Genomic DNA, 12,847 nt, shown 5'->3' on the forward strand with positions numbered 1-12,847 from the left:
CTCCAACGCACGAAATCCCTAACCATGTTGTGGGATGCCACGCATCGGCTCGAGGCACTTGGCCATCACCAGAACATTTGCGGAAAACCCTCCGATGCATGCTGAAGTTACTTAACACAGTCCCTAACGTTGGAGAAACAAACCCCCCATTTCTCCAACGCACGAAATCCCTAACCATGTTGCGGGATGACACACATCGGCTTGAGGCACTTGGCCGTCACTCAAACATTTGCAGAAAACCCTCCGATCAAGGACTTCCTCGTCTAGCAAGTCCTTGATTGTACGAGGCTATGAGGGAGCCGCACGAGGCTCGGAGCAAAAGCAGGTTTGGTCGTCGCCCTTGCCTCCACAGGGATGGAAACGACTGGCGGCGAGGTCACATTGGGGTGTCAGGGTAGGGGTGCGGCAAGTTAGGCAAGGTCGGGGATGGGCTTCGACAAGGCAGCTAGCTCGGGAGATCAGAGTGGGCATACGCAAGAGAGAAAGAGGAATGTTTTGTAGCATTAACATACATAAAATTTTCTGTCTTACATGAGATTCTCTACCACCAAGCAAATGTACTAGCATATACAATGACTCGGCTCCATTACTCTCTTCAAGCATAACTAAGTCATTACATAACATACGCTATATACAATACTCATAATCACACTATTCATTATAGTGTCCTAATTTACGCAACCATTGCTCTGACATCTTGAGTTTCCAGTGTACTGCAAAACAAGATTTTACGCTCAGTGATAGAGAAATCACATTATATAGCCTTATCAGCAAATAAAACAAGCTCATTGCTGTTCGAGCTTTTTCGAAACCACTTCTATGCAGAGTCATGCTACTGCTGCTACTTCCCCTAATCCTCGTCGTGCTGCTGCCTGTCTCTCCTCGTTAATAAGATATTTTCTACTCTATTAGTCAAGTCACAGTTGCAAGATCAAGTATCCCACAAATCAAGTATCCCTACAAAATCTACAAGCATTTTGTTAAGCTAAATGCTAAATACTGCAATACACACCATCCCTACAAAATCTACAAGCATTTTGTTAAGCTAAATGCTAAATACTGCAATACACACCATCCCTACAAAATCTACAAGCATTTTGTTCTACTGGACAGCCAAGGATTTCCAAACCAAGAGGGTTGAAAGAATCCAGCAACAATAGATGATCAAGCAACAGCTCAGGTCCTCGGCATCATCATCATCCTCGCCTGTTGCAAACACAAGCAAGCAGTATTTATTTCTCGTCCCATCACATGATACATGCCTGCTGCTATTACTTAGAATCAAAGCAATCACAAATCAATCACATTCAACAGATGGATTCTCGTCTCACTACAGACATGCAAAAATACAAGCAGCATTTATTTCTCTAGTGAAATACTCCCTCCGTCCCTAAATATGAGACGTTTTCGGAATTCAATTTGAACTGCAAAAACGTCTTGTATCTAGGGACAGGGGTAGTACATACAAGATTCTCCTCCCTAATGAAATACTTGAACAGAGGGGTACTAGTAGCTACTACTTGAACTGAAAACTAAACCTACAGTTGCCAACACATCAGTTTGAAGCTAATGAAATACAAGATTCTCTCTCTCAAGCCTCTAGGCAATTTCATAGACACGCACAGTTAAGCTTTTCCATACAGCCACCTTGGCACCTCACAACTTTTATCTAATTTGAAACAAAAGCATCAAACCTTGCACTCAACCAAACTTCTAAGCTATTTGAAAAATTGAACACATCATTCATCAGCAAGAACACAAGAATTTCTACACGACTTACTTGATGAGAGAAGATGGTCCGCCAGCAATGCACCGTCGACAGCACAAGAATCACGAAAGTGTTGGCCATGGTCATCATCGTCCAAGGCTAGTCACACAGAAGCAAAAAACACATAATCAGAAATACTGGGACAAGAGGGAGGTTTCTCGATTCTTTCCATTGGATACAATCAACAGAAAACTTACAAATAAACAAGTACTTATGAATACACATGATATAAACAATTCATTCCAGCAATTCTCTAGGAGTGCAACACGTCACATCACTGTAAACAAAATAAAATAAGCACCCATTTGTTCAGCTATCATAGCAAACCACACATAATCGTACAGCAAGAGTGAAACAGTGAACTATTGGCGTTATCCTTCGTAGATAAAAACTTAATTAGATTCAAATGAAAAGAATCTACGGAAAGATTCTTCGGCATAAACTAAAGCTTTGCACGGCCACGCCTTTGCTTCCTAGAAGTTTTTGGTGAACCATTACTCTCATGATCACTGTTACTGCCATCCTAAGCTCAGAAAAGATGTCCATATTCAGAAAAATTCTTGATAAATGCAATAAAATGATATAGCATACTGACAGACAACTTTTCTAAACTGTAAACTCGCAGGACCACTTTGAATATCTTATTATGGCAATAAATCAGTTTCAGTTGCTTGATCAAACACATGAATGAGTTCCAAATCCTGACTCTCACATTCACTAATAGCATTCTACAACAGTTTCCTTCAATTGGCAGAACAGGAACTGCAAGAGCCTAGTATATATGCACAGTGATGTATGAAAAAAAATCATAGATAGAACATTTATACCATAGTATATATGTCAACAATTGGGTTACCAAATTAACAAGAGCAGTTCCAGCGGATCAACTCAAAAAGCAATTACCTTGCTTATTACCGGTAAAGAGCATGAAGGATGTTGGGAAGCTCCGGTGCTGTGGTATCCAGAACACGTCCACGTAGAGCCCCGGGTTGATGATGACCAGCTTTGCCCTATGAAAACCTACACGTACAGATTCACAATGCTATCAATGTCCATCCAGCCACGGCGCGCGAAAAATCAGAGTTCAGGGAAGACAAAATCTTTATATATTAAAATCTGGAATACCATGAACTCGATTTCTCAATATGAACAAGCGAAACTCTATTAAAATCTGGAATACCATGAACTCTATTACATTTATATATTTCTTCCATTCAATTGATAGCATGCAGCATACATATCTTAAGACAGTTTAAATGCAACACTTTTCATCCGAGAATTCAAGCATCACACGGACCTCTAGTTTTGTCAGCCACAATCATGCTGAGCTCAGAAATACTTCGTGTTCTTCTATTAGAACCGATAGAACATCCCCAGCCTTGTCCTCTGCTCCAGGGTCGAAAATACAAACATAACATCCTCATATAGAGCAGGGAGCCCCATTAAAAAAAAACCTCTTCTCAACCCTGCCAAACACAGTATCCAACAGGTCAGGTGTGGCACAACCCTGGCATAATACTGGGGTATGACACTGTAACAAAGGTGGAAGGGCAGCTCAAGGCACCAACACAAACAAAGGATATAATTAAGAAAGCTGAGCTCAAAACACAGAAATAAAAATGCCTTGCAATTATAATAAGAAAATAATGAACCCATGTAATCTATGAAAGAAGGGTAAACTGTAGCTTCATATGCAGCATGAGGAACAAACGACATCACACAGAAATCCCAACAAAAAATCACTTGAGCACATAAATTACACTGTCAACCAATAGCTATGTCTCTACAGCAGAAGGTTCATTGGCAGGTAAGGCACGAACAAATGATACAGATAAGAAAGCTGAGCTCAAAAGGGGGAAATCAAAATGCCTTGCAGTTACAATAGGAAATAATAAGCACATGTATACCTTACTTAAGAAAGCTATAGCTTCATAGGGAGCATGAGCAATGACTGACATCACACACAAATCCCAACAAAAATATCACTTGAACACATAAATTACGTCATCAACCGATAGCTCTGTCTCTACATCAGAAGGTTCATCGGCCACCTCGGCAACTAAAACATAACACCACTTTCAAATCCTAAACACTCACATTCACCAATAAACTTCTACAGCACATTCCTTCAAATTTGCAGAACGAGAATTTTGCATCCACAAGCATAGGGTTAAAATGGATTCATTTCCACTAAGAGGCGTCCCTGCTTCAACACACAGAGAAATTGGGAAATAATTGAAGGAGGGACGGAGGTTTGGTGAGTTAGCGGCCCTGACACCCGAGGAGGAAGCTGCCATCTTCTTGCTGATGAAGCCGGCGCCGGTGAAGAGGAGCCCCTTTGAGCCTTGATGTAGTCGGCTAGGGTTGGGAGCCGCCTGCATCGGGGCGCCGTGGATCCGCGGAGACCCAACGGCAGAGGCCCTTGATGTGGTCGGTGGGAGCTGAGAGGAGCTCGAACAGCAGCAACTAGACGGGGGAGGCCGGAGAGCCATGGCCGCCCTGCTCGATCTGGCAGAGAAGGTGAGGGGTGTGGTGGGGGAGAGAGCAGGGTCGACGGAGGGGTGTGGTGGGATGGGGGAGACAGGTCGCCGGAGGGGTGCGGAACGAATCGGAAGAGAGAGAGGGGAGAGGTGCACGGGCGCGGCTGTGGGGATGGGGCCGGCCGGCGGCGGATCTCATCTGGGACCTCCTGCTCGCTCGATCCCCCTCCCTCTTCTCTTCTCTTCTCTTCTCTTCTCTTCTGATCTGATGAGGGGGAGGGGAGGGGAGAGGGCCGAGGCCATGGCCGGCGGCGGCGGCGAGGTCTGAAGGAGACGGGGCGAGGCCATGGTCGGGGGGACGCGGTGGGTGGCGGCGCTCTGAATCGGGAGGGAGAGCAGGGGAGATTGGATCTTTTGCCCCACTTTACTTGGGCATTAGATGATTTGCCCCATTTTACATAGGATTAGATCATTTGCCCCACTTTTCATTTTTCTTTTGATGATTTGCCCTTTTCAATTACTGTAATCATTTTTTATTTTGTATCCCTTTTTTCTCCATGCGAAAAGACACAATTGCCCCTGTAGCTAATTTACAATTTGACACCGCTGTTGGACTGACACTAAGTTGCATCGACGAGCTCACTGTTCCCAGTTCAACGCATTTCCTCTGTTCTTCTTTACTCATACCAGAGGAGGCCGACCACGGCACCTTGGCCCCCATCTTGGCAGCAGCAGCCCGGCGCGGCAGCTCCCGCAGATGGTCGGCCGGCGCCGGCGGCTCCTCGGCCTGGGGCGGCGGCTCCGGCCGCAGCTCGGCGGACCGGCGATTCCCGGGGCTCACGCCGTAGCTCGGCGGACCAGCGGGTTCCGTGGCTCCCGCTGCAGCTCCTCGGCCCGGGACGGCGGCTCCCGTTGCAGCTCGGCGGCCCGCCGCGGCGGCTCCCGCTCCAGCTCGGCGAACGGGCGGATTCCAGGGCTCCAGCTGCAGCTCGGCAGATGGTGCGCTCGTTGCTGGTAAAAACTACCTTCTTCCAATGATTAATGGATTTACAGTTTTGATGTGTGTCAGCTCGTTGGTCGGTAATAGCTATGGCTGGACGACAGTGTTGATAGTACTAATTACCCTAGCAGCTGGTACTGCTTCAATCATGGAGCTAGGTACATTATATAAAATGCTTTGTTTAGTTATCTCCTCCAGATGCTTCATACTTTAATTGTATCACACTCAAAATATATATGCTTCATCTTTTGCTGGATCTACTTTAGTCACTGGTCAGAGATCTATATATATGATGTGCATCCTGGCATATGCATTTCGTTGGAAATTGGCAGCATATAACATCTTCATAGGAAAAAAAATAGACTGACAACATATGTTCACTTAGCACATGGAATTGAGAGAATATATCACACTGAAATCACGAACTGATGCCACAAAAAGGTTTGCTTGGTTCAAGCGATATGATAAATTAATCCGAGTTTACATCAAGCAAAAAAGTATTTTTTCGAGCCAATATCTTTGAAATTGACAAATTTCAACACCTCTACGAATTTAAAATAGAATTGAATGCACTAAAATGAGAGCTTCTTCCTCTTCGGGGTCAATTTTTTCTTGCATGTCGTAGAGCGTGAAGGGAAGTGAGAAGTAGGTGATGCTGTAGAATTAACAGTACTTGTCCCACATGGCTGTGATGCATCGTCTCCAGCTATGGCCATAGCAAGTCTCCTGCATGTTTACACACCAATGTTATAAAAGTAGGATTTTTCTTTTGCATGAATCAAATGTGCTTATGACAAATATAATAGGTACCTCCTTGTGATAGGCCCAGGGCTGTTATGAAGGCTGGGAGGCAGTGTGATTGTTGTTGTGCGTGTAGGTGTCGCAACAACAACTGGAGCGAGCTCGCGAGCAGACACATCACTAGAAAGTTCAGTCACACCGGATGTTAGAAATGGTATAATAGTACTAATTTGATACTAATATAAAGGAGATATTAGTGCATGGTTTACCTCTCTTTAGCTTCATTTTTTTTGCAAGTTGCTTTCCTGTGCCCCAATATCCCACATTCTTTGCACCTATTTCTGCTGCCAAATCTCTTCTTTTCCTTTTCCTTCTCTTTGTCACCTCCTTCTTGGTCATTTGTTTTGCCATTATCATCTTTTTTCTTCCGTTTGCTGCCACCACCGTCTTCAAGGCAACTTTTGATTCTCTGCTTCCTCCATCTCCCAACGGAGCTCTTTAAATCCGGTGGCACCATCTCAAAATCTAGATTTACATGAGGCCATTGAGACTTGTCCGTGATTGGTTCAATCTCTCCAGCATAGGCAGCCCGAAACCTACTCATGGAGTAGTACTCATGTACATATGGTTGAAAGTTCACATCTGTCGTCTCTATAAGGAATGCAAGTGCATGCTCACATGGCTTTCCAGTGTGTTGCCATTCTAGGCAGGTGCACTCACGGCTGCCTATCTTCACAACATGCCTAAGATTATTCTTGCTAGTGTCCTTGACCTCACAACTTTCTCCGGTTGATCTTCCAACAACCAAATGGTCAAGTTGCCTAGTTCTATTATTTATTTGTTGAATGATAGCAGGCAATATCTCTCCCTGGAGCATTTCCCCAATCCTTCTCCTTCTATAAACAAGTATCATAATTTTCTCTCTTATTGCATCGGCTAGCTCATCCATGGGCAGCTCCTTTGTTCCTTTGATCCAGCTATTGAAGCACTCAGCTAGATTGTTGTGAATGTAATCACATTTTATTTCTGTGTTGAAGTCACATCTCATCCACTTTAAGTTATGATAGGTACACAAGTAGGTACTCACTGCAGGTTCAGCTTCAAATATCTTGCCCATATGATAATTAAATGTTTCCAGATGATAAGCCTTGGCTGCTGGCCACATGCGACCAAAAACATCTCCGTGAAACTTCTTTTTGAAGTTTGCCATTAGATGCCTAAAGCATTCCCTTTGCTCAGCTTGAGGAAACACAATTTTAACTGCATTCTCTAACCCTTTGCATGCATCAGTACAAATAGCTAGAGTTTGAAGATGTCCTATTGCCCTATGCAGTTGTTGCATAAACCAAATCCAGTTACCCTCGGTCTCCGTACCAAAGAAACCAAATGCTAAAGGAAACATCCAATTTTGTCCATCTAGTGTTGTACATGCTGCTAATTGACCATTCCACTTTCCAGTCAAAAATGTGGAGTCTATACTGACATATGGTCTACAACCAGCCAAGAAGCCATCAATGCACGGCTTAAGTGCCATAAAAAATCTGCGGAAATGCACTTCACCTCCTTCCCTCTTGACATCAACCTCGACAATGCTACCAGGAGATCTTTTATCAATCTCAGCTTTGAAATTCAATAATGACTGAAAGCTTTTTCCCCAGGTCCCATATAAACTATTCTTGGCCCTTTCTTTTCCCTTGTCAACAGTATGATACCCAATAGTACATTTGTATTCGGCCTGTAGCTTTTTTCGGAGCTCGCTGGCACCAATGTTTGGTTCAGTTTGAAGATACCCCATTGCCTTTTCTGCCACCCATGCTTAGTCTGCCATGCTTGTAATCACTGCAGCGGTTGATGAACACTTATGAGGCTTTACTATCTTGTTTACCTGCAGAAAACACAATACCAACCATTAGTTGCAAGTAATTTATAAAAGATAGTTTTAACATAAAAGATGATTCATGTTAGATAAGTTTGTACCCTGACTGTTTTTCCATCTTCTATTGTCCTAGCAGTTATTCTCCAAGGACATGCATTTCCTTTACAGTGACCCACAAATCTAGTAGTGTCACTATCCTTGGTCTTGATGTCAAACTTGCCTCTAATAGCAAATGTTCTCATGAGCATCCTAAACTCGTTCATTGAACGAAACAAAGATCCTTCCTCTATCACAGGATGTTCCTTATCATACCAAAAGTGATCCTCTTCAGGCATATGGTCAGGCACAGGAAGAGCCGCATCAGCAAGTAAATCCTCATCAATATCAGCCACACATGCATCAACATCTGCAATGGAGGCTTTCATAGCTACTTCAGATACAATTTTCCGATGCTCAGGTTCATCATTGATGCCAAGCACCGAGCACATGTTCTCTTCTGTTATAGGAACATCAATTTCTTCATCATTCATTGGTGCTATCTCAATCTTGGACCAATCAACACTTCCTTCCATAGTTGATACATATGTATCATTGCTAGCCACCGGCCGAGACCTACTTGGAGAACAAAAGATTTTCAGTTATGGAGGGGACATAAGGGCATCATCTAACTGTCATTTTATTATGTTAGGAAACAATTAACAAATTGTTTAATATTCATTTTCCAGTAAAACTAAGTGTATGCCCATGTCATTGGATTCATGATCCTCGTAGAAGTATTCATCCACATGGTTTAAAGATTTGGATAATTTCAGAACTTTATACTCCTGAATCCTGATAATTATGTTTCCATCATATTGTTGCAGTTGCAGGGTTACTACAAGTGTAGCAGCGTTAGGGGCTGCCTAGCGAGGAGATGCCAAGAGGTTCAAACCCTGGATCCGTGTGGCACCGTGTGTGTGTTTGGCGTGGGGTGGGAGGAAGGGGAGATAATATACTGACCAATCTGGAGCAGATCGTGGTGATCCATGGACGCAACAGTCGCCTCCCTGTCCGGCAGTCTGTGGGATCGTCTCAGTTGTCATCTGTGTGAAGCCTCGCTGTGCAGGGGTCGTCGGAGTTGATGGCTTGGGGGCCGGCGGTGGATCCGCCTCTCCACTAGCCATGAACACCACGACACAACAAAATCAATCTATGATTTGTTAGTAGTTGGTTCCGTTGGATAAAGTCATGTAAAGAAAGTAATGTGATTTGTTCCCTGTTAATTAGTTGCTTCGGTTGGATACAGGCTTGTAAAGAAAAAATATTTGTACAGTGTCAAATTGTAAATTAGCCACAGGGGCAATTGTGTCTTTTCACATGGAGAAAAAAGGGATACAAAATAAAAAATGATTACAGTAATTGAAAAGGGCAAATCATCAAAAGAAAAATGAAAAGTGGGGCAAATGATCTAATCCTATGTAAAATGGGGCAAATCATCTAATGCCCAAGTAAAATGGGGCAAAAGATCCAATCTCCCGGAGAGCAGAGGAACCTGGCTGGGTGTTTTTCTCGCCAAGAGCCACCTAATTGGTCAATCATCTTCTCTCGTGGATCGATCCCCACTTTGAAACGATCTCAGCCGTCGTCATGATCCGACAGTGCATAGATGCCATCGACTATCGTGAGTGAGGACCGGGGGAGATGGGCCAGACCGAGACTGCCACTTTGGGTTTAGGGGAAATGCTACACTTACGGACTGTTTCAGCACCGAAAGAGTTACGGACGGAAGTGTAAATCTGTGATTGGTTAGTGGAGAGATCAATGAGGAGCACACACGTTAGCCTATAACCTCTCTCCCGTGGCCTATGCCCCGTAAGTGTAGGATTATTGTTGGGTTTAGTGTTGTTTCGCTTCGGCTGGGTTGGGTTGGTTGGGTGTATTTCTCGCCGAGAGCCACGGATGGAGCTTCCTGATTGGTCGCCATTGACCCCCTCCTCTCAAATAAGATGCAAATTTAAAGATGTAAAAATGTACATCTTTAAAATATGTTTTTTGCATCTTCAAAAAAGTGTCGACTCCAACAAACGACGCAAAATGGAGATGTAAAAGAGCAACTCCAATAGATGTTGCGAATGAAGATGTAAGATCTAAAGGCTTCGAACTACTACTTCATTTTAACATAGTTCAAATTACTACTCCCTCCGTCCCATAACGTAGGACTTTTTTATACTAATATAGTGTCAAAAAACGTCTTGCATTATGGGACAAACCTCACCGGACGCTCACGGATGCTCCCGCGCAAACCTCACCATCGCCGCCTCGTCGCTATCGCCGGGACTGACGAGAATGGCCGGCCTTTTCTTCGTCTTCTTCGTCGGAATCTCCTCCATTCGAATGCCATGCATCATGAGCATCTCCGCATCCGCCCAGGTCTCGATCTCCGGGAAGTTGAGGTCGGACTTTAGCCTTTCAGCATGCCAAGTTGTAGGAATTACTCACTCCTGGTGGTGAGTATCATGAAATTGGTGATGAAGAAGGGTTGGTGATGACAATGGCGATGAATCCTCCTCTCCGGAGCCCTGAACGGACTCTAGATCTGGCCTCCCGATGAAGAAAGGAGGTGGCGATGGCTCCGAATCGTAAAACGCGATGAAACTTCTTTTCCTTTTTTTTCTTGCGGAATCTGAATTTATAGTGTTCCGATTAGGGTCAGCAGAGCCTCGTGGGCCCCACAAGCCACCAGGGCGCGCCCAGGGGGTCGGTGCACCCTGGTGACTTGTGGGCAACAGGTGGCCCCCTCCGGTGGGTCTTGGCTCTAGCATTTTTATATATTCCACAAAAATCACCAAAAAGTTTCGTCCAATTTCAAAAACATTTATTTCTACACAAAAAATAACATCATGCTAGTTCTCCTGAAAACAACGTCAGTCCGGATTAGTTTCATTAAAATCTTACAAATTACAGTCCAAAACTAGAGCAAAAGTGTTTGGAAAAATAGATACGGCGGAGACGTATCAACTCCCCCAAACTTAACTCATTGCTTGTCCTCAAGCAATTCAGTTGACAAACTGAAAGTGATAAAGAAAACTTTTCAAACTCTTTTGTTATTGTATCCATATATATGCTTAAATAGTACCCAAGTTTCAACAAAGATCATGAATAACCATGCAAATGATAACTCTTAGAAATTATATTCACTCATATCAATGGCATAATCAACTAGCGAGCAATAATAATATATATCAAATCCCAACGCTTTGTCAAAACAATCATGATATAATATGACAACATGGTGTCTCACTAGCCCTTTCTGAGACCCCAAAACATAAATGCAGAGCACCTTCAAAGTTCAAGCAATGACTAAACATTGTAATTCATGGTAGAAGAGATCCAGCCATGATGCACACAATATTAACTACACACAATGCATGGGAGATTGGATCTTTTGCCCCATTTTACTTGGGCATTAGATGATTTGCCCCATTTTACATAGGATCAGATCATTTGCCCCACTTTTCATTTTTCTTTTGATGATTTGCCCTTTTCAATTACTGTAATCATTTTTTATTTTGTATCCCTTTTTTCTCCATGTGAAAAGACATAATTGCCCCCGTGGCTAATTTACAATTTGACACTGTACAAATCTTTTTTCTTTACAAGCCTGTATCCAACCGAAGCAACTAATTAACAGGGAACAAATCACATTACTTTCTTTACATGACTTTATCCAACGGAACCAACTACTAACAAATCATAGATTGATTTTGTTGTGTCGTGGTGTTCATGGCTAGTGGAGAGGCGGATCCACCGCCGGCCCCCAAGCCATCAACTCCGACGACCCCTGCACAGCGAGGCTTCACACAGATGACAACTGAGACGATCCCACAGACTGCCGGACAGGGAGGCGACTGTTGCGTCCATGGATCACCACGATCTGCTCCAGATTGGTCAGTATATTATCTCCCCTTCCTCCCACCCCACGCCAAACACACACACAGTGCCACACGGATCCAGGGTTTGAACCTCTTGGCATCTCCTCGCTAGGCAGCCCCTAACGCTGCTACACTTGTAGTAACCCTGCAACTGCAACAATATGATGGAAACATAATTATCAGGATTCAGGAGTATAAAGTTCTGAAATTATCCAAATCTTTAAACCATGTGGATGAATACTTCTACGAGGATCATGAATCCAATGACATGGGCATACACTTAGTTTTACTGGAAAATTAATATTAAACAATTTGTTAATTGTTTCCTAACATAACAAAATGACAGTTAGATGATGCCCTTATGTCCCCTCCATAACTGAAAATCTTTTGTTCTCCAAGTAGGTCTCGGCCGGTGGCTAGCAATGATACATATGTATCAACTATGGAAGGAAGTGTTGATTGGTCCAAGATTGAGATAGCACCAATGAATGATGAAGAAATTGATGTTCCTATAACAGAAGAGAACATGTGCTCGGTGCTTGGCATCAATGATGAACCTGAGCATCGGAAAATTGTATCTGAAGCAGCTATGAAAGCCTCCATTGCAGATGTTGATGCATGTGTGGCTGATATTGATGAGGATTTACTTGCTGATGCGGCTCTTCCTGTGCCTGACCATATGCCTGAATAGGATCACTTTTGGTATGATAAGGAACATCCTGTGATAGAGGAAGGATCTTTGTTTCGTTCAATGAACGAGTTTAGGATGCTCATGAGAACATTTGCTATTAGAGGCAAGTTTGACATCAAGACCAAGGATAGTGACACTACTAGATTTGTGGGTCACTGTAAAGGAAATGCATGTCCTTGGAGAATAACTGCTAGGACAATAGAAGATGGAAAAACAGTCAGGGTACAAACTTATCTAACATGAATCATCTTTTATGTTAAAACTATCTTTTATAAATTACTTGCAACTAATGGTTGGTATTGTGTTTTCTGCAGGTAAACAAGATAGTAAAGCCTCATAAGTGTTCATCAACCGCTGCAGTGATTACAAGCATGGCAGAC

General features: G+C 43.4%; 3 protein-coding genes across 6 annotated transcripts; 1 reads left to right on the forward strand and 2 right to left on the reverse strand.

Annotated features, from left to right (window-relative positions):
• Window positions 1–481: 481 nt before the first annotated feature.
• On the reverse strand, window positions 482–4,646 carry LOC119328169. Of its 4 annotated transcripts, none has more exons than XM_037601189.1 (5): window positions 4,045–4,646; window positions 3,066–3,234; window positions 2,672–2,788; window positions 1,781–1,867; window positions 739–1,206 (listed from the first exon to the last, which is right to left on the reverse strand). In XM_037601189.1, the coding sequence occupies exons 2-5, from the start codon at window positions 3,190–3,192 to the stop codon at window positions 1,103–1,105; spliced, it is 435 nt and encodes a 144-aa protein (XP_037457086.1). In that variant the 5' UTR covers window positions 3,193–3,234; window positions 4,045–4,646; the 3' UTR covers window positions 739–1,102. The 4 variants fall into 4 exon arrangements, with proteins under 4 accessions (XP_037457087.1, XP_037457086.1, XP_037457085.1 ...); XM_037601188.1 differs by having other exon boundaries at window positions 739–1,012; window positions 1,073–1,206; window positions 3,066–4,646; XM_037601190.1 differs by lacking the exon at window positions 739–1,206 and adding an exon at window positions 482–713 and having other exon boundaries at window positions 3,066–4,646.
• Window positions 4,647–8,087: 3,441 nt separating this feature from the next.
• Window positions 8,088–9,145, reverse strand: LOC119333416. Its single transcript, XM_037606316.1, has 3 exons — window positions 8,865–9,145; window positions 8,159–8,477; window positions 8,088–8,114 (listed from the first exon to the last, which is right to left on the reverse strand). Exons 1-3 carry the CDS (start codon window positions 9,026–9,028, stop codon window positions 8,088–8,090), a joined length of 510 nt encoding a protein of 169 aa, XP_037462213.1. The 5' UTR covers window positions 9,029–9,145.
• Window positions 9,146–11,538: 2,393 nt separating this feature from the next.
• LOC119333417 lies at window positions 11,539–12,467 on the forward strand. Its single transcript, XM_037606317.1, has 2 exons — window positions 11,539–11,791; window positions 12,179–12,467. Exons 1-2 carry the CDS (start codon window positions 11,628–11,630, stop codon window positions 12,465–12,467), a joined length of 453 nt encoding a protein of 150 aa, XP_037462214.1. The 5' UTR covers window positions 11,539–11,627.
• The last annotated feature ends 380 nt before the right edge of the window (window positions 12,468–12,847 follow it).

The sequence above is a fragment of the Triticum dicoccoides genome, chromosome 7A, assembly GCF_002162155.2.
Source record: "Triticum dicoccoides isolate Atlit2015 ecotype Zavitan chromosome 7A, WEW_v2.0, whole genome shotgun sequence".
Taxonomy (NCBI): domain Eukaryota; kingdom Viridiplantae; phylum Streptophyta; class Magnoliopsida; order Poales; family Poaceae; genus Triticum; species Triticum dicoccoides.